Source organism: Schistocerca nitens, chromosome 6, assembly GCF_023898315.1.
Source record: "Schistocerca nitens isolate TAMUIC-IGC-003100 chromosome 6, iqSchNite1.1, whole genome shotgun sequence".
Lineage (NCBI taxonomy): Eukaryota > Metazoa > Arthropoda > Insecta > Orthoptera > Acrididae > Schistocerca > Schistocerca nitens.
Genome location: NC_064619.1, coordinates 400040664 through 400062220, shown reverse-complemented (window position 1 = coordinate 400062220; position 21557 = coordinate 400040664). Strand labels below are relative to the sequence as shown.

At 43.2% G+C, this 21557-nt stretch overlaps 1 protein-coding gene across 1 annotated transcript in view; it reads left to right on the top strand.

Annotated features, from left to right (window-relative positions):
• Positions 1-21557, top strand: part of LOC126263378 (V-set and transmembrane domain-containing protein 2B-like) — a 172238-nt gene that overhangs the window by 62227 nt on the left and 88454 nt on the right. The window contains exon 3 of the mRNA XM_049960470.1: positions 2824-3104. Coding sequence (XP_049816427.1) covers positions 2824-3104 — 281 coding nt within the window. The remainder of the gene's footprint in view (positions 1-2823; positions 3105-21557) is intronic.

The following is a 21557-nucleotide window of genomic DNA, read 5'->3' as shown; positions in this document are numbered from 1 at the left end:
GCTATGGGTGCAGGTTCGAATCCTCCCTCGGGCATATGTGTGTGATGTTAGGTTCAAATGGCTCTAAGCACTATGGGACTTAACTTCTAAGGTCATCAGTCCCCTAGAACTTAGAACTACTTAAACCTAACTAACCTAAGGACATCACACCCATCCATGCCCGAGGCAGTTTTCGAACCTGGGACCGTAGCGCTCGCGCGGTTCCAGACTGTAGCGCCAAGAACCGCTCGGCCACCCCGGCCAGCGGTTAGTTAGGTTTAAGTCGTTCTAAGTCAAGGGGACTGATGACCTCAGATGTTAAGTCCCATAGTGCTTAGAGCCATTTAAACCATTTTTGGTTAATTGGGAAGTTGAAAATAAACGAGAAACAACTGAGACCTCATTTGCGGCTAGCATGAAATGCCATGAAGCGGTTGCCACAAAATAGTGGGATGCTCTTAATAGACCAAAACCGTTAAGCAAATAGCTATCGACGGAAAAACAGAACCGAAAACCGCAGTTACCGCTTTTACGGTCTATACGCGATCGCGAACAGGGAACACGGCCGCGTGTGCGTCATACTGACGGCAAGAATGTAAACAGCTTGCGTATAGACGGCTTGCGCATGCTTCGATGATGCTCGGGCTCGACCGAATGAGAGGTGGTGGAATACTGGGATAAAAAGTACAAAAAACGTTAGTGTAAAACACCCTGCAGAATATAATAGTGAGAGCTAACATATACTTTCGTGAATAACGCCCATAAGTTACGCTAACCTAAAGGAACTCTTTAATGGCGTAAATCAGATGCATACATTACGGCAACGAAGCTGATATTTCCCAAGTGTCCACTGAGTAAACTTTAAACTTCAAAAAACTTTAAGAACTTTTAATTCTGGAAATAATTTTTTGTAATTTTTTAAAAGAAATTCATTTTTTTTATTTTTGCAGTTAAAAGGATCCAAGAATGTAGAGAATTTTGATATAAGTACAGATAAAACTTAAAAACATTATAAAAGTTTTTAAAACTTCTTGAAAGGAAGTAAGATAGTAAGAGGGGAGCATATGAGAGAGTGTGGTGAGGTGGATAGGAGGAGGAGGAGAAAGATCTTAAAATAATTTCGGAAAAATCTGTCATGTCTGTGGATGTGTCAGAGTTGTTATTCCTTTTGGATTTATTGTTGTATAGATGTTCACCTGATGATGTGGCTGCTAGTGCCTCCAAACCGGTAGTGATTGATAAATGAAGCACTAAATACAGCTAGAGCGGTTTCTTAATATCCTCGACGATTACTCGTAGCTATGGCTACACTACCTGCATGATCATCTGCACTACTATGTTGTCTACGTAGAATGAGTAAAGTTTCCTAAATTTTATGCTTCCTGGTATTGCAATCATAGTGGCCGTCAGTGTAATTAACATGCTTGGGGAACGTGTAACCTGAGTAGAAATGAACGTTGCAACCTACTGCTTGTAATTACACTACTGGCCATTAAAATTGCTACACCACGAAGATGACGTGCTACAGACGCGAAATTTAACCGACAGGAAGAAGATGCTGGGATATGCTAATTATTAGCTTTTCAGAGCATTCACACAAGGTTGGCGCCGGTGGCGACACCTACAACGTGCTGACATGAGGAAAGTTTGCAACCAGTTTCTCATACACAATCAGTAGTTCACCGGCGTTGCCTGGTAAAACGTTGCTGTGACGCCTCCTGCTAGGAGGAGAAATGCGTACCATCACGTTTCCGACTTTGATAAAGGTCGGATTGTAGCCTATCACGATTGCGGTTTATCGTATCGCGACACTGCTGCTCGTGTTGGTCGATATCCAATGACTGTTAGCAGAATATGGAATCGGTAGGTTCAGGAGGGTAATACGGAACGCCGGGCTGGATCCCAACGGGATCGTGTCACTAGCAGTCGAGATGACAGGCATCTTATCCGTATGGCTGAACAGTTCGACGACGTTTGCAGCAGCATGGACTATCAGTTCGGAGACTATTGCTGTGGTTACCCTTGACGCTGCATCACATACAGGAGCGCCTGCGATGGTGTACTCAACAAGGGACCTGGGTGCACGAATGGCAAAACGTCATTTTTTCCGATGAATCCAGGTTCTGTTTACTGCGTTGATGGTCGCATCCGTGTTTGGGACATCGCGGTGAACCCATATTGGAAGCATGTATTTGTCATCGCCATACTGGCGTATCGCAAGGCATGATGGTATGGGGGGCCATTGGTTACACGTCTCGGTCACCTCTTGTTCACATTGACGGCACTTTGAACGGTGGACGTTACATTTCAGACGTGTTACGACCCGTGGCTCTACCCTTCATTCGATCCTTGCGAAACCCTACATTGCAGCAGGATAATGCACGACCGCATGTTGCAGGCCCTGTACGGGCCTTTCTGGATACAGAAAATGTTCGACTGCTGCTCTGGCCAGTACATTCTCCAGATCTCTCACCATTTTTAAACCACTGGTCAACGGAGGTCGAGCAACTGGCTCGTCACAATACGCCAGTCACTATTCTTGATGAACTGTGGTATTGTGTTGAAGCTTCATGGGCAGCTGTACCTGAACACGCCATCCAAGCTCTGTTTGACTCAATGCCCAGGCGTATCAAGGCCGTTATTACGGCCAGAGGTGGTTGTTCTGGGTACTGATTTCTCAGGATCTATGCACCCAAATTGCTTGAAAATGTAATCAGATGTCAGTTCTAGTATCATATACTTGTCCAATGAATACCCGTTTATCATCAGCATTTCTCCTTGCAGTGGCAATTTTAATAGCCAGTAGCGTAATTGTTTTCGCTTGTGTGCTGTGTGCCTCTGCAGGTGCGTCGCCACCGCAGCCGGGCTCTCCTGACGCTGCGCCCGCCACGACGGCCGCCGCCCCGCCGCTCGCCTCCGGCAGCAGCGCCGCGACGCCGGGGGCGGGCAGCACCCGCGCCGCCTACCGCGCGCCGCCACACCCCCACTACCACCTGCACTCAGCGGGCGACGAGCGCCGCCACGGCCCCTACTTCGAGGACGGGCCGGGCCCGCACAACGTGACGGCGCGCGTCGGACACACCGTGCTGCTCGACTGCCGCATCGGGCTGCTGCAGGGCAAGACGGTGAGCACCTTCCTACACTCCAGGGCTCCTTCTGCTGATGCTGCTGGTGGTGCTAATTTCGCACTGACACTACTACTATTATTACAAATACCGACTATGACGATTCCCGTGTGGCGTAGCACAGTAGTGCAAATCGGTATAATGGAATGGATATTGATAGGAAAAATAATATTCTCGGTTGGAATAGTTGTACACAATCTCTACACAATAATATGACATCCAGTATACCGTCAAACGCAGCCAAATGGTATTAGATTTGATGCAAGTAGTACACTATAAAACAAGATGTCAGTGATTCAGCTGGTAGTGGGTGGAATTCAATACAAAGGCAGTTGGCACTGTGCAGTGTTAGTGTGTTCGTACGTGCCTTTACTGCAGACTGAAACAGACACGATTAGGGGCAGTACGTACCGTATACTTAAGCCACGCCCGTGACTTTGCCACACGGGAAACAATGATCATGTGATGAAACAGCAAAACATTTTGCCTACGATGAAATTTGTACTCGCTACTGGCGTAAGGCTTCATGGGAGAGGAGGCGTTGGGCAAAATAAGGACTGAGTGTCATTCGTATAAGGATTTTTATTATTACTCCTTATGATATCTAACTTTACCAATTACGTCAATAGGACCTTGATATATTAGGACCAACCATGCAATCAAGTACGACAATTTCAGAACAATATCTGATAATCGATAAAACAATGTCTTCAAAGCTTCTGAAAGTGTACGTACAAAGAATGCCCCAAACGACGATGTTCTGCAACGAGTATAACATCAGTAAAAAATATTAATCAAAACAGCCAGGCAGTAAATACGTTTAGTATGCGATTGGCCTAAATGCAACAAATATTCAGGTCTACCTAAAAGGGAAATCATGAAAGGGAAACAAAATTAATGAAAGCTGCTTGATATGAAATCACTATGCCTTGGTCAATGTGGTCATCAAAACGTCCCCAAAATTATTTAGGGCACGCCAGATACGCTGCTAGCGACATACCGCCATTTCCAAGCAACCAGTGGGAATACACCCTAGTGCACAAAGATACAGTGATAGCCCGATGAATACAGAAGCAATTTTTAAGTAAGTGAAAACTTAAGTCATAACATAACAATCTGGCATCGTACACAAAACAGTTGCGATCAGTCGATAAAAGATAATGAGGTAACTGGCTAAGGCAATCTCCTCCCCCCTCTTACACTTAATTTTAAAGAAATTCAGGAACCAACCGAGATTCAGCTTCAAATCACGCCACGAAGCGGAAATGGTAAATACTTAACCGTCATGCTGCATGAGAAACGTAACTAATTGGGAAGGAATACGTGAACAGCTTGCTGATGAATGTCACCTACCTCGGTTTGGAAGTATGTCCCACCAAAATACATGCAACAAGATTTGCCCCCTTAAGAAGCACTAGCTTGCAGGCTTCAAATAAGTAAAGAAAGCGACTTCGCGGTTTAGTGCACAACGTACCAGCACAAACAAAAATTTGAACTTCTCGAATAATGAGACTTGTCCTTTTGTTTTACAAAACCCAAAAAATTTTAAATGCACAATCAAATCACAACTCTTTGACAGTTACCACACTGAACCAATTATATTTTTATACAAGCGACACGCTCCTCAAATCGCTCGGACTGGCACAGGAGAGGAAAACAACAACATGAGTCTGAACCGAGTCCGATACAGAAGCAGCATAACACAAACAAGAGCAGGTTCAAAAGGTTCAAGTGGCTCTGAGCACTATGGGACTTAACTTCTGAGGTCATCAGTCCCCTAGAACTTCGAACTACTTAAACCTAACTAACCTAAGGACATCACACACATCAATGCCCGAGGCAGGATTCGAACCTGCGACCGTAGCGGTCGCGCGGTTCCAAACTGTAGCGACTCGAACCGCTCGGCCACTTTGGCCGGCCAAGAGCAGGAAGTGAAACTGTCACGTTTACAGCGGGGAGCATGATCAACAATTACGCATGATGCTTAGTCCAGGCAACGAAGTAACGAACCAAAAGTAGCTCATAGAGCATTCAAAGCCGCTGTGAGGTGACAAACAGTGGAAAAACTGAGAGCTGCCTGGAGTTGAGTGGATGACGACGAGCCGCCGCTCTCCGCCAGACCTTGTCCGCCGAAGTGTAATGTGTCCACTAGCGCTTTCCGGTGCACTTCCCTCGTGTCCGGAAGATGCTCAGCCAGGCAAACTTGGAAGTCACGCGGGTCGTACAGCACACAGCCAGCCCGTTGCCCTGCAGACTTGCGCTGTCCATGCTGCTTCACTGACGACCGCTACCGAAAAACGGTCTCAACGCCCCTCACGGCAAACGTTCCACACCCCGTTCATCCCAAATAACTTGTTACTGGAGATGTGGTGCGAGCTGTCGATGGTGCGGCAGTTCAGAAAGAGCTCTGTCTCTAATCGTCAAATCATCAAGAAGGTTTGTTGTTCAAGTACAGCTATTGATAATTCCGTTAGGCAGGGCGCACACTAAGGACAGAATGGAAAATAAGGGCAAAGTAGAAATTTATCTGGGGCACCGAAACAATTACTTTTTCACAAAGCAAGGGCTACAAACCATTATTATTCTCATTTTTTTGCTGATTTACAATTGCCAGCAATTTTATTTACCAGATGTGTCCCACACACTTTTTCATATGGCAAACATCTTGCATTTAAGAAACGACTGCAGACACCTCATCTAACACCCAAACATAAACGGACTGGACGCGAATTTGCTGAAAAACATTTGTCACGACTTATAGAATCGTGTAAAGTGGCCTTCAACGATAAGTTTAATTAAGATGGGCAGGATGGATTTCTATGTTATTGCCATGGTCTGAGAATAGAGCAGCAGTTAAGAATGAACAGAGTATTTGAAGAAGGAAGTGTTTGGGCAGCCTTCTGCCTAAACATAAATCACGATTGCTTTTCTGAACACTATAACGAACTCTAACATGTACAGTGAGATGCTAGTGACAGTAATAATTATAATGCATAAGGACCTAGGGGACGAACGTCTAATGTTTCAACAAGATAATGCATGTTTGTGTTACAACCAAAAGGTGATTTGAAGGTAAATAAATCTATGTCTATACGTACCTTGCACGTAACCAGTATTTGAACCCCATGGATAATTTTTTGGAAATACGTACAAGGCCTGTTTATCACAATCGAATGCAATGTGAGGCAATATGGCAGATGAAAAGAACGGTACGAAAAGAATCGGCGACAACTGCCTTGAAGAAAAAGAAACCCTAAAAATGTCAATGCCGAAGAGAATTTTTGAGAAAATTAGGAAGAAAGGATGTTGGGCAAAGTGCAATCAATGCAATAGCACAAATGGACATTGAGTGCCTTTGTATCAATTTCCTTCCACAAAATACAAACACCTTAATTTCTTACTCGTGTTATGAAAGAAACTATATAATTCCATCATGTTTATTTATATCTTACATGTATCATCTACTTTCGTAATAATTTAGAGACATGTATGCTTTAGATATTGTAATATTTCTTTCGTAGAACCCTGTCTTTATACTAATTTCCACTACTGTTTGATGGCTAGTCATAATGTTGCATTTGTGACCTCGAAAGAGTCCAGCTGAGTCCAAGACACTAGGTGATTGTTTTGTCCCTCTCTATTTCCTGCACCGTACATATGCAAAAGGGCTTCTAAACAATAGCATCCCTTCATTCCTTCTAGCATTGCATTATTGCTCAACACCTCGAAAGTCCGTAATGACTTTCCTTTCTACATGCACTTAGAAATCGTAATTATGACCAAATTCATTTATACCAGATCAATCTGTTCTCATCGTTAATGACGACTGCAGTTATGACATGGATGAATGCATTACCAAGCACAGTTTTCATAGACTGACGATGTAATTTCTATTACCATGCACAACAGTGTCTAATTCATGGTTTTATCATCTTACGTAAATAATTTTGTATTTCATCTAACATGATGATGTGAATATTTCTGTGAACCTGATGACGCTTAGTTGACCGAAAATGGTTATGTAAATAAAGAATTTTTTATGAGTTCATGATGGTGACATGATATTTTTCAAGAAATCACAGAGGTTCGACGAATAAACACTGCTACAGAGAACGTAAATCCGAAGAAACACTGAGTAACACAAGAAGGGCTTCAACGTATCGCCGAAAGGCAGAACATAAACAGCGATATGGAAAAACAAGGAAAACAGCAAATCATTCACATTGGAATGAAATAAAGGGTTTTTCCAGGTATCCACTGCTAATGAGGATACAAAATGTAAACTGGCAATGGCAAGGAAAGCGTTTCTGAAGAAGAGAAATTTGTTAACATCGAGGATAGATTTAAGTGTCAGGAAGTCGTTTCTGAAAGTATTTGTATGGAGTGTAGCCATGTACGGAAATGAAACATGGACGATAAACAGTTTGGACAAGAAGAGAGTAGAAGCTTTCGAAATCTGGTGCTACAGAAGAATGCTGAAGATTACATGGGTAGATCACACAACTAATGAGGAGATATAGAATAGAACTGGCGAGAAGCGGAGTTTGTGGCACAACTTGAAAAGAAGAAGGGACCGGTTGGTAGGCCATGTTCCGAGGCATCAAGGGATGACAAATTTAGTATTTGAGGGCAGCGTGGAGGGTAAAAATCGCAGAGGGAGACCAAGAGATGAATACACTAAGCATATTCAGAAGGATGTAGGTTGCAGTAAGTACTGGGAGATGAAGAAGCTTGCACAGGATAGAGTAGCATGGAGAGCTGCATCAAACCAGTCTCAGGACAGAAAACCACAACAACAATGGTCGTCAGAACGATGGCTTCACCATACATGAAAGTCAAAATAACCTTCACAGAAAATAAAGGAAGATATGTCAAGATTAAGAATGCAAGAGGAATTCCATTTCTGAAAGCAGAAGACAGAAAAAAATGGTTCAAATGGCTCTGAGCGCTATGGGACTTAACTGCTGTGGTCATCAGTCCCATAGAACTTAGAACTACTTAAACCTAACTAACCTAAGGACATCACACACATCCATGCCCGAGGCAGGATTCGAACCTGCGACCGTAGCGGTCACGCGGATCCAGACTGTAGCGCCTAGACCGCACGGCCACTCCGGCCGGCGCAGAAGACAAAGCTGATAAGCTAACAGAGTACACTGAAACGCTTTTGCAAGTGGTGGAGCCGTATGAGAACGTAGCAGAAGAAATGGGAGTTGATGTGTAACACATAGAGGATGTGGTGTTCAGTTTTAACAGAGCTTTGGAGGATATGTGATCAGGTAAGACAGAAAGCATAAATAATACTCCTTCGCAACTTCTAAAATCATTAGGGAAGGTGGCAACGAAATAATCATATAACATGGTGTGTAAAATCTAGGAGACAGCAAAATTACCACCGTATTTTCGGGGAAACGTCACAATCTCGAAGATAGCAAGGGGAGATAAGAACAAAAACTATCGTATGATCAGCTTAACAGCTTATACATCAAAGTCGCTAGTAAGAATAATATAATAATCCGTAGAAGACTGAAAAAATGGCGAATCATTTATATGGCGATCAGTTTGGCTTTCGGAAGTGTAAATGCACCAGAGAGGTAGTTCCGACTCTAGGTTTAGTAATGGTAGCATCTTAAGAATTAACGAAGGATCTGTTGACTGGTAAGGTGGTGCAACATGTTCAAAAGTTTCAGAAAGATTGGTGTAAACTACACGGAGACACGGATACTGTACAATATGTACAGAAACAAAGGAGGACAATGAAAAAGGAAGACCAAGAACGAAGTACTCGAACTAAGAATGATGTGAGACAAGGATGCAGTCATCCAACCCTACTGTTCAGTCTATATATGGAAAAAGCAACGATGGTAAAAGAAGAAAGGTTCAACAGAGGGATTAAGATTTCAGGATAAAGTCATACCATTCATAAGATTCGCTAATCCTAACTGATCGTCGATAAGACCTGTTGAATGCAATGAAACGTCTGAATACAGAATGCTTACTGGTGGTAGAGTGAATACAGACGAAAGTAATGAGGCGTAGAAAATGAGATCAGCGACAAACTCTACATCAAACATCTGAAATACAAATTAGGTGAAACGAGGGAATACTGCTACCTAGCAAGCGAAGTAACAAATTATGGGTGAAGCAAGGAGAACATAAGGAATAAACTAGCAATGTATAAGGGGTCATTCCTGGGAAAGGAAGTATACTAGCATCAAACATCGGCCTTCATTTGCAAACAACATTTCTGTGAATGTACATCTGAATCACAGCGACAAATCTTGGACTGTGGGAAACCAGGGAAAGAAGAGAATCGAAGCAGTTGAGATATGGTGCTTCAGAAGGATGGACAACTGATAAGAAATGAGGAGGTTCTCCGCAGAATCGGCGTGAAGAGGAACATGTGGAAAGCATTTAAATCAAGGGTCCGGATGACAGTACATGTATTAAGACATCAGGGAATATCTTCCATAGTGAAAGAGGGATATGTAGCGGGCGATAGATGTAGCAGAATTTCAGTACACGGAATAATTAACTGTTGACGTTGTGTGAAGTGACACACTGAGATGAAGAGATTGGCACAAGAGAGGAATTCGTAGCGGGTCCCATCAAACCAGCCAGAATACTGATGACTCAAAAGAGAAAAAAAATAAAAAAAAAATACAAGAGAGAGAGTAGGAAGGTAGCTGCCATAAATCAAGTTTCATCTGTGTCCTTTGACGGTAAAAAACCCGAAGTTCGGCGCCTCTGAATTGGGACTATTACCTTTGACTAAACATTGTTGTTCTGAAGGTTCTGTATTACTCTAAAATTTTCGTCTTGCGGCGGGAGCTTTCTGAACGAGCCCTGTGAACAGCCTCCTCGTGGAAGCAGGCGTTCTTCCAATGAGGCTCAGGCGGCAACTACTACCGGCGAATTATACTGCCCTCATTCATAGCTCACCTCACTATCAAAACTACCGTCTTCTTTTCCCTGTCACAGCGATCCATCTCCCACAACGGCGGCCCAAAACGGGGATTCCAACTGGAGTCCGTGTCCGGTCGCTTATTACTGAACTCGACACTTTTCCTCTACCACCTTTCCTACGGTTCCTCTGACGTACATCTCCATGGTCCATTCCTCGGCCACGGCTTCGTGTGGATCTATCGCAAGTCCCAAAAAGCTTAGTTCCACCTAAGGAAACCCTCCGGCGCTTTTGCTCGATTCTCGGCAAGTTCCAGGACTCATAAATATACACTGATGGCCCTATGGTCGACTGTTATGTTGGCTTCGCTTCCGATCGCTCTGGCCGTATTGAACAGCGCTCCTTCCGGATGGCTGCAGTGTTTTCACTGCTGAGGTGGTAGCCATCTCTCGCGCTCTTGAGCATGTCCGTTTCTGCGCAGGTGAGTCCTTAAGCAGGCTACTAGCTCTGGACCAGAGCTTCCCTCGCCATCCATTGGTAATCACTATCGAGGGGCCACTCTGTGCCCTCGGAATCAGTAGACGATCAGTGATCTTCATTTGGACCCCATGACATGTCGGGATCCCGGGAAATGAACTTTCTGACAGGCTGGCCAAACATGCTACCGGTGAACCAATTCTGGAGTTTAACCTGCCAGAGACTAATCTCCGATCGCTCTTCCACTGTAAAATTTTCGCGATATGGGATGCTGAAAGGTGAACCGTCTGTACACAAAATAAACTAAGTGTTACCAACGAGACAAAGAATGTGTGGCGGTCATCCATGAGAACCACTCGCAAGGACTCCATTGTCCTTTGCCGGCTACGCATGGGGCATACTTGGCTGACCCGTGGTCACATCCCCCATGGCGAAAACCAGCCTCGGTGTTTCTGTGGTTCCCCCTTGACTGTCGTCCACATATTGTTGGACCGCCCAATTTTAGCGGCTCAGCAGTGGACTTTTAACATTATAGAAAAATATCTCTTTACAGAGTATCAGTGTTGCAAGTATCAGTGTTGCCAGCAGTGTGAAGACACAAATTATTCACAGAAACTCGTTTAAATTACTACTCAAAGACTGATACAGGTACTGGGGAACCTGAAGTGTAATACACTAGTCTACGTCACATAAAGGCGTAAGGCTGACCAACAAGTTTTGTAAATCATAATTTTAGTAGACATTCAGTAATCACGAGCATATATGGAAAAAAAATACACACATAAGAAATGTTTTGCGTCACCCCAGTTCCCAGAACTCCTGAAGATAGACGTTGACTGTAAATATCGTATCACAGACGTAGTCCCATTGTTTGTTCCGAGATGTCACTAAACCCACCCAAAGATGTAAACAACCATGCACGAGCAGCGCCTATTAGACGGAGGAGGTCCGACAGCCGATCAGTTCCAGTCATTCCACCAGGAAGGAGGTACACGGCTCGTGTTGTCTGTAGTTCAACAATGCCTAGACGGTCAATACCGCTGTTCCATCGCGTCCGCATAGTTACTTTGTGCCCGGGAGGGCTCTCTTTGTGTAAAATCCTAGACCTCATACAATGGCCTTAGGGATTGTGGATGTCACACCAGTTAGTCGTTGACTTACTGAATATCTACAACCTTAGTGATCAGGGGAGTCAGAAAATTAATCAGTTGAAGTGTCTCTGTTGTTCTCTTTTCTCTCTTAAAATAACATCGAGGTGTTGCTTCAAATTACAGAAAATTCTCATTTTTTCCCAGTAGATCCATACCTACCTCTGTTGATTGTGTGGATTAAATTCATACTGTTTTTATATTACCTATTGTTTGCCCATGAGATTTCATGTACACCTAAGGCCAGAATGATGGAAATGTTCCTGAAATCTGGTCTTTAACTTCCTTTGTGATGGCTGATGAGGAATTTATCACATTATTGACAAGTAATTCCGTGTAAATCTGACTGATCATAAGCTGACTACCGTTCTAAGTTATTTTTAAGTGTTGTTTACATCTCATTATCTGCCTGAAATACTGATGTCGTGTTACCATTTCAGATGTTAGAAGTTTTATTTACGTAATGGAAGCTTAAATTTTTATTCTCTTTATCACTGTCTGAAAAACTGAAATTTGGTCAGAAATTTTATCTACTTAGGGGAAGGTTATTCTGACAAAACTGATAAAAACTTCAAAATTGTTCTCCTATTTGTGTAATTCATATTCTCTTATTAATTGAACTAGTGTACATCGTCGTGCATATGAGCCATTCTTTCCTCATAACGAATATTAGGTTACTGATGTTTGTAATTGCACTAACTTGTAGCTGAGCTATAGGTTATATCTGTTAGAGCCTGTGTCTAGGTTGTATGACTAAACAACACAATATTGTCATTATTTTTGAACATAACAGGGTGGTCCATTGATCGTGACCGGGCCAAATATCTCACGAAATAAGCGTCAAAAGAAAAAACTATAAAGAACGAACCTTGTTTAGCTTGAAGGGTGGAACCAGATGGATCTATGGTTAGCCCGCTAGATGGCGCTGCCATAGGTCAAACGGATATCAACTGCGGTTTCTTTAAAAATAGGAACCCCATTTTTTTGTTACAGATTCGTGTAGTACGTATAGAAAAATGAGTGTTTTAGTTGGACCACTTTTTCGCTTTGTGATAGATGGCGATGTAATGGTCATAAAGTTATAAGTACTTGGTATCACGTAACATTCCATCAGTGCGGACGGTATTTGCTTCGTGATACATTACCAGTGTTAAAATGGACCGTTTACCAATTGCGGAAAAGGTCGATATAGTGTTGATGTATGGCTATTGTGATCAAAATGCCCAACGGGCGTGTGCTATGTATACTGATTCACATGTTACTTAGGCGTTCAAATGTCCAATCCAGTCCACTAACGTCTGTAATCTATTCTGGATCTTTTAATTTTGGTTCCTGTTATCATTTCTGATTACTGTTTTAGCATTATGGAACGTATCGACTCAAAACAGAAAAATTCCACCAACTATTTGGTACAGATTCTACATCCACTGCCTTGCAAACCAGATTTCTTAACGTTAATGTGAAGTGATCGTTATATAATCGTCGTCACATTAAAGATAAAACTCAACCTCTCGGCAGATATAGTTCTTGTCCTCAACGATAGGCGTTATCACGTGACTGCGATTCTCTACCCCGTGGGCCCTGGTACCGCTGACAGGTGGTCCGCAAGAACAACAGTCCGAGGCTGTTACACAACAGAGAATAAATTCCTGTATTACTGCTGTATGCTTGAATTTCAGTTTTTTCTGTAGATTATATATACATCTGCATCTACAGATACAGGTGCGTCAACACATCTTACAGCATCTGATGGATGGTACCTCTGGTTGTTGTTGTGGTCTTCAGTCCTGAGACTGGTTTGATGCAGCTCTCCATGCTAATCTATCCTGTGCAAGCTTCTTCAACTCCCAGTACGTACTGCAGGCTACATCCTTCTGAATCTGCTTAGTGTATTCATGTCTTGGTCTCCATCTACGATATTTACTCTCCACGCTGCCCTCCAGAATTGGTGATCCCTTAATGCCTCAGAACATGTCCTACAAACCGATCCCTTCTTCTAGTCAAGTTGTGCCACAAACTCCTCTTCTCCCCAATTCTGTTCAATGCCACCTCATTAGTTATGTGATCTCCCCATCTAATCTTCAGCATTCTTCTGTAGCATCACATTTCAAAAGCTTCTGTTATCTTCTTGTCCAAACTATTTATCGTCCATGTTTCACTTCCGTACATGGCTACACTCCATACAAATACTTTCACAAACGACTTTCTGACACTTTAATCTACACTCGATGTTAACAAATTCCTCTTCTTCATAAACGCTTTCGTTTCCATTGCCAGTCTACATTTTATATCCTCTCTACTTCGACCATCTTCAGTTATTCTGCTCCCCAAATAGCAAAACTCCTTTAGTACTTTAAGCGTCTCATTTCCCAATCTAATTTCCTCAGCATCACCCGACTCAATTCGACTACATTCCATGATCCTCGTTTCGCTATTGGTCATCTTATATCCTCCTTTCAAGACACTGTCCATTCCGTTCAACTGCTCTTCCAAGCCCTTTGCTATCTCTGACAGAATTACAATGTCATCGGCGAACCTTAAAGATTTTATTTCTTTTCCATGGATTTTAATACCTACACCGAATTTTTCTTTTGTTACCTTTACAGCTTGCTCAATATACATATTGGACAACATCGGGGACAGGCTACAACCCTGTCTCACTCCATTTCCAAACCAATGCTTCCCTTTCATGTCCCTCGACTCTTATTACTGCGATCTGGTTTCTGTACAAATTGTAAATATCCTTTCGCTCCCTGTATTTTACCCCTGCCACCTTCAGATACCTCTGGTATCACTCTCATTTTCTGTGTTCCCTTCGCGAATGATGCGTTTCGGGAACGACTGTCGATAAATTTCCGTAATAGCTCCAGATTCTCTCATATTTTTCGTCACGGTCATTTCGCCTGACGTAAAACGGAGGAAGAAACGTGTTGTCCAGCTACATCATCTACATCTACATCTACATTTATACTCCGGAAGCCACCCAACGTTGTGTGGCGGAGGGCACTTTACGTGCCACTGTCATTACCTCCCTTTTCTGTTCCAGTCGCGTATGGTTCGGAGGAAGAACGACTGTCTGAAAGCCTCCGTGCGCGCTGGAATCTCTCTAATTTTACATTCTTGATCTCCTCGGGAGGTATAAGTAGGGGGAAGCAATATATTCGATTACTCATCCAGAAACGCACCCTCTCGAAACCTGGCGAGCAAGCTACACCGTGATGCAGAGCGCCTCTCTTGCAGAGTCTGCCACTTGAGTTTGCTAAACATCTCCGTAACGCTGTCACGGTTACCAAATAACCCTGTGACGAGACGCGCCGCTCTTCTCTGTCTTCTCTATCTCCTCCGTCAACCCGATCTGGTACGGATCCCACACTGATGAGCAATACTCAAGTATAGGTCGAACGAGTGTTTTGTAAGCCACCTCCTTTGTTGATGGACTACATCTTCTAAGGACTCTCCCAATGAACCTCAACCTGGTACCCGCCTTGCCAACAATTAATTTTATATGATCATTCCACTTCAAATAGTTCCGCACGCATACTCCCAGATATTTTACAGAAGTAACTGCTACCAGTGTTTGTTCCGCTGTCATATAATCATACAATAAAGGATCCTTCTTTCTATGTATTCGCAATACATTACATTTGTCTATGTTAAGGGTCAGTTGCCACTCCCTGCACCAAGTGCCTAACTGCTGCAGATCTTCCTGCATTTCACTACAATTTTCTAATGCTGCAACTTCTCTGTATACTACAGGCTCATCCGCGAAAAGCCGCATGTAACTTACGACACTATCTACTAGGCCATTTATATATATTGTGAAAAGCAATGGTCCCATAACACTCCCCTGTGGCACGCCAGAGGTTACTTTAACGTCTGTAGACGTTCCTCCATTGATAACAACATGCTGTGTTCTGTTTGCTAAAAACTCTTCAATCCAGCCACACAGCTGGTCTGATATTCCGTAGGCTCTTACTTTGTTTATCAGGCGACAGTGCGAAACTGTATCGAACGCCTTCCGGAAGTCAAGGAAAATAGCATCTACCTGGGAGCCTGTATCTGATATTTTCTGGGTCTCATGAACAAATATAGCGAGGTGGGTCTCACACGATCGCTGTTGCCGGAATCCATGTTGATTCCTACAGAGTAGATTCTGGGTTTCCAAAAACGACATGATACTCGAGCAAAAAACATGTTCTAAAATTCTACAACAGATCGACGTCAGAGATATAGTTCTATAGTTTTGCGCATCTGCTCGACGACCCTTCTTGAAGACTGGGACTACCTGTGCTCTTTTCCAATCATTTGGAACCTTCCGTTCCTCTAGAGACTTGCGGTACACGGCTGTTAGAAGGGGGGGCAAGTTCTTTCGCGTACTCTGTGTAGAATCGAATTGGTATCCCGTCAGGTCCAGTGGACTTCCCGCTGTTGAGTGATGCCAGTTGCTTTTCTATTCCTTGGACACTTATTTCGATGTCAGCCATTTTTTCGTTTGTGCGAGGATTTAGAGAGGGAACTGCAGTGCGCTCTTCCTCTGTGAAACAGCTTTGGAAAAAAGGTGTTTATTATTTCAGCTTTACTCGTGTCATCCTCTGTTTCAATGCCATCATCATCCCGGAGTGTCTGGATATGCTGTTTCGAGCCACTTACTGATTTCACGTAAGACCAGAACTTCCTAGGATTTTCTGTCAAGTCGGTACATAGAATTTTACTTTCGAATTCACTGAACGCTTCACGCATAGCCCCCCTTACGCTAACTTTGACATCGTTTAGCTTCTGTTTGTCCTAGAGGTTTTGGCTGCGTTTAAACTTGGAGTGAAGCTCTCTTTGCTTTCGCAGTAGTTTCCTAACTTTGTTGTTGAACCACGGTGGGTTTTTCCCGTCCCTCACAGTTTTACTCGGCGCGTAACTGTCTAAAACGCATTTTACGATTGCCTTAAACTTTTTCCATAAACACTCAACATTGTCAGTGTCGGAACAGAAATTTTCGTTTTGATCTGTTAGGTAGTCTGAAATCTGCCTTCTATTACTCTTTCTAAACAGATAAACCTTCCTCCCTTTTTTATATTCCTATTAACTTCCATATTCAGGGATGCTGCAACGGCCTTATGATCACTGATTCCTTGTTCTGCACTTACAGACTCGAAAACTTCGGGTCTGTTTGTTGCAGTAGGTCCAAGATTTTATCTCCACGAGTCGGTTCTCTGTTTAATTGCTCGAGGTAATTTTCGGATAGTGCACTAAGTATAATGTCACTCGATGCTCTGCCCCTACCACCCATCCTAAACATCTGAGTGTCCCAGTCTATATTTGTTAAATTGAAATCTCCACCTAAGACTATAACATGCTGAGAAAATTTATGTGAAATGTATTCCAAATTTTGTCTCAGTTGTTCTGCCACTAATGCTGCTGAGTCGGGAGGTCGGTAAATGGAGCCAATTATTAACCTAGCTCGGTTTTTGAGCGTAACCTCCACCCATAATAATTCACAGGAACTATCCACTTCTACTTCACTACAGGATAAACTACTAATAACAGCGACAAACACGCCACCACCGGTCGCATGCAATCTATCCTTTCTAAACACCGTCTGTGCCTTTGTAAAAATTTCGGCAGAATTTCTCTCTGGCTTCAGCCAGCTTTCAGTACCTATAACGATTTCGGCTTTCTATCAGCGCTTGAAGTTCCGGTACTTTACCAATGCAGCTTCGATAGTTTACAATTACAATACCGATTGCTTGGTCGTGCGGTAGCGTTCTCGCTTCCCACGCCCGGGTTCCCGGGTTCGATTCCCGGCGGGGTCAGGGATTTTCTCTGCCTCATGATGACTGGGTGTTGTGTGATGTCCTTAGGTTAGTTAGGTTTACGTAGTTCTAAGTTATAGGGGACTGATGACCATAGATGTTAATTCCCATAGTGCTCAGAGCCATTTGAACCATTTGAACCGATTGCTGCTTGGTCCCCGCATGTCCTGACTTTGCCCCGCACCCTTTGAGGCTCTTGCCCTTTCTGTACTTGCTCGAGGCCATCTAACCTAAAAAGCCGCCCAGTCCACACCACACAACCCCTGCTACCCGTGTAGCCGCTTGCTGCATGTAGTGGACTCCTGACCTATCCAGCCTATCCAGCGGATACAGAACACCTCCCTTTTGTCGTGTTTCGCAAGCCACTTCTTTCGTGGATGAATTACATTCCATTCCCGTTCTCCTAAAGACTCTCAGCCTGGTATCTGCTCTTCCTGCAACTTGTTTTATGTTGTCGCTCCACTTAAGGTCGGTCATGAGGGTTACTCCTGGGTAATGTACTGTTTCCATGGATTTTTCACCACTAATTTAATGAAACAGTACTCACGCGCAATATGTTACTTTTATTTGTGTTCAGAATCAACTGCCATCGATCCTTTACAAGTTATTCTGCATTTCCCTTCGGTCTTCTGGCGTTGCAACGTTGCTACACACAAGCCTCATAGAGCTTCTGACGCTGTCCAATACATCGTTTATATGCACTGTAAAAAGTGATGGCCCTGGACAGTCCCTTAAGGTAATCCGGAAATAAATTTCATCTGTCAGTTTTGTCCCGCTAAGATAATCGTATTCAGTTGTGTCTCACAGAATGTGCTTAATGAACCTCAAATTTGTCCGATACTCGGTAAGCTTGTATTTCGTTCGCTAAGTGACAGTGTGGGACTGTATAGAATGACTTTCTGAGGTGAATAAACACGGCATTGACCTGGGCGCCTTTACCTAAGGCGCTGCTGATTTCACGGACGTACAGAGCGAGCTGTGTTTCGCAAGATATCTGTTTACGTAATCCATATTGGTTTCAACACAGAAGATTCTCGTTCTGCAGAAGCATCGTAATGCGTGATCACAGAACTAATTCCATATTTCTGTAACAGATTGTTCAGCGATATCGGCCTATAATCACTGATCATCACTTCGACGACAGTTGTTGAAAACGGGAATGACCAGTGCTCTTTTCCGGTCGCTTGGTACCCTTCATTATTTCAGCGACCCACGATATGTCACAGAAAGAAGGTGAGCAAATATTTTCCTAACGTCTATGTAGAGCCTCACAGGTAACTCACCCAGTCAAAATGCCTTTCCACAATTACGAGGTTTTACTTAACTTCTATTCCACCACATTTTATCTCAACATCTGTAATTTAAGCGTTCGCGAGTTGACTCAAAACAGTAACCGTGTAACGATCTGCTGCAGTGAAACAGTTTCGATATACAGAATTCAGTATTCCGGGCTTTCCTATGTCATCTTCCGTTTCGATGCCACTATGATCACCGAGTGACTGAATAAATTATTTCGACACGCTTGTTAACTTTGCATGACACCAAATTTTCGTTGAATTTTTATTCAGATAGTTTGGCAAAATTTTCCTTTAAATTAATAGAAAGGTTCTCACAATGCTCTTCTTATGTTCATTTTGGTTTCGTTCAGGTTTTTATTATGAACTATAGTTTGACTTCCCTTAAGGGGAGACTCTACCAAGAAACCTCAATTTTTTTCAAAAAAGGTACCGAGACGGTTTTGGTGTATTGGAATTACAAATACGTCTAAGAAATGTCATATATATGGACTGCGTGACGGGGCCATTGCACACTGGCAACTGCCAAAGCGATCAAGTTAGCACCTGTCTTTCAGACACTAGCATCTGCAATGCTAGCTAGATGCAATGATGGCAAAAAACAAAATGCAAATGAGAAACTGTGTCATTTGATCAAAGTGCCACAAAAAAACAAAAGAAAATAGAAAAATATCATTTAGGCCTTTTAAAAGTTGTTTCTCAGATCAGTACGGCATGTTAGAAGACTGAAAAAACCAGAAATCCCAGGACGCCTTCATCGCCCTCCCAGAAGAAGATCTACATATCTTGAGATCAACGTCGGACCAAGCAGTCTACAAGATGCTGCCTGGAAAAAATCAAGAAAATAGCTACCCGGGTTTTGAAATTATAAGAAGAAGAAGCCTTATAGGACCAGGAGAGGAAAACGTATGGCGCTAGTGAATTTTAATGTGTATGTATCTTATACTAGCATCCAAATTGAAACTCCTTTTCTCGTAAGTTTATTTACCTAAGTCCAGTGCCAAACTTTTAATCCTAAATATTAACAATCTCAATCAAATGTTTACAGGAAGTAATCTTGAGGTATATGCTTACTTCTATGGATTAATATTATCAAATGTGTATGTTGTATATTTTATTATCACTTGTTGTTGTTGTTTTGGTCTTCAGTCTTGAGACTGGTTTGATGCAGCTTTCCATGCTACTCCATCCTGTGCAAGCTGCTTCATCTCCCAGTACGTACTGCAGCCTACATCATTCTGAATCTGCTATGTGTATTCATTTCTTGGTCTCCCTCTACGATTTTTACCGTCCACGCTGCCCTCCAATACTGATATCTCTTCGTCTATATCTGTTCAAGTCTGCAGCGCCATTCAGTGTTATGTACCAATGCATGCAGTTTACCGCAACGAAGTGCCAGTTGAGTCCTTCGGCTCTAAGCGTAACTACAACACCGATTTTAGCGATATAGCAAACAACGTAAACTATAACGTGGTCAGGATATAAATATATCACATTCCTTTATTGAAAACTTGATCCAGATCATAATTTTGAGGCAATTTTTGCTTTAGGACTATTTCGTTTCCTATCATATCAAGTAGGATAGCTTGCGAAAGATAATTTTAATACCAAACTACAGTAAAAAAATGGGACATGAGAGCGCCGTTTAATCTACTCAGTAAATTTTCATCGCTGTTTGTTTCCGTGGCCTTTCTGGTCAACCTCTGTGTGATATCTAATTTCACGGAAATGTCACCAAATGGAAACAGCAACAGGTATATAATTCAGAGTAAATTTGCGTCCTGGTTAAAACAACAAGAGGCATCACACTCTCATTAATTGTTGGCTGTCATGCTTTAAAGGTTCATAAGGCAATTACGTTGTTCCAACCAGACTATACAATGCGAACATTCACCGCCGCAGCAGCTCCAGATACTCATTGTTACACGCCGGCGCTGCTGGCAGAGTTCCCGCGCTAGAGAACACTACTACACCACTGCTGCTTCGTGTACTATTAGACACGGCGTTTCAGCACTCGCTGTACTCGCTACTTGTACTAGATAAAGTCTCTGTTTTATCTTCTCTTTTTGTATCTCCGCCACTAACAGCGCACACCGAATAACAGTGGACTCCCCGATGACTGTCCGCGTTTGCTGTAATTTACTCTCCGCTCGTCGGAAAAGCAATTCCAGGCACAATATCAGAGAAAATTCGCACCGAGTTCCGTTGCATTCCCTTCTACCGGTCGGCGGCGACGAACAAAATGGTTTCGTAAAAAGCCGCGTCGGACACGCGTGTTTCGACCGTATTTTGGCTGCAGGTGCTCGAATGTTAACGGGAGAGCTGGAGTGGTTCGCAAGCACGGGGGAGGGGGCGTTTGGGACGCAGCAGTCGTATTCCAGGCGAGCTGGCAGGTGACAAGTGTGCGCGCGCTGCCTGCTCTCGATTGGACGTCGTTGCGAATGGTGCTTGCTCTCTGGTTGACATGGCGGTTAGTACCGCTGACAGGATGCGCGAAGAAATACGTACGTGGTGTGACGTGTATGACGTCGATGCTGGGAGCGGCAAAGCGGAATGTAATTTGATAGCGCTACTGCTTGCGGTTTACTGAAGTTATCACGTTTCGACCGTACGGATAAATTTAATAGCGAATTTCCGCCATCGTTTCTATTCCAAAGCTGTCTGAAACATCACTGACAGAAAATCCACATTCGAGAGGTGAGACGCACTTACCAAACACGTTCACATACATTTCGTTTTCATTTATTGTAATCTTTTACGAAAGAGGCTTTTTGAGATTGTCGTTCGATTCGTATGGAAAAAATGCGTACTCTGGGGTCCGAACT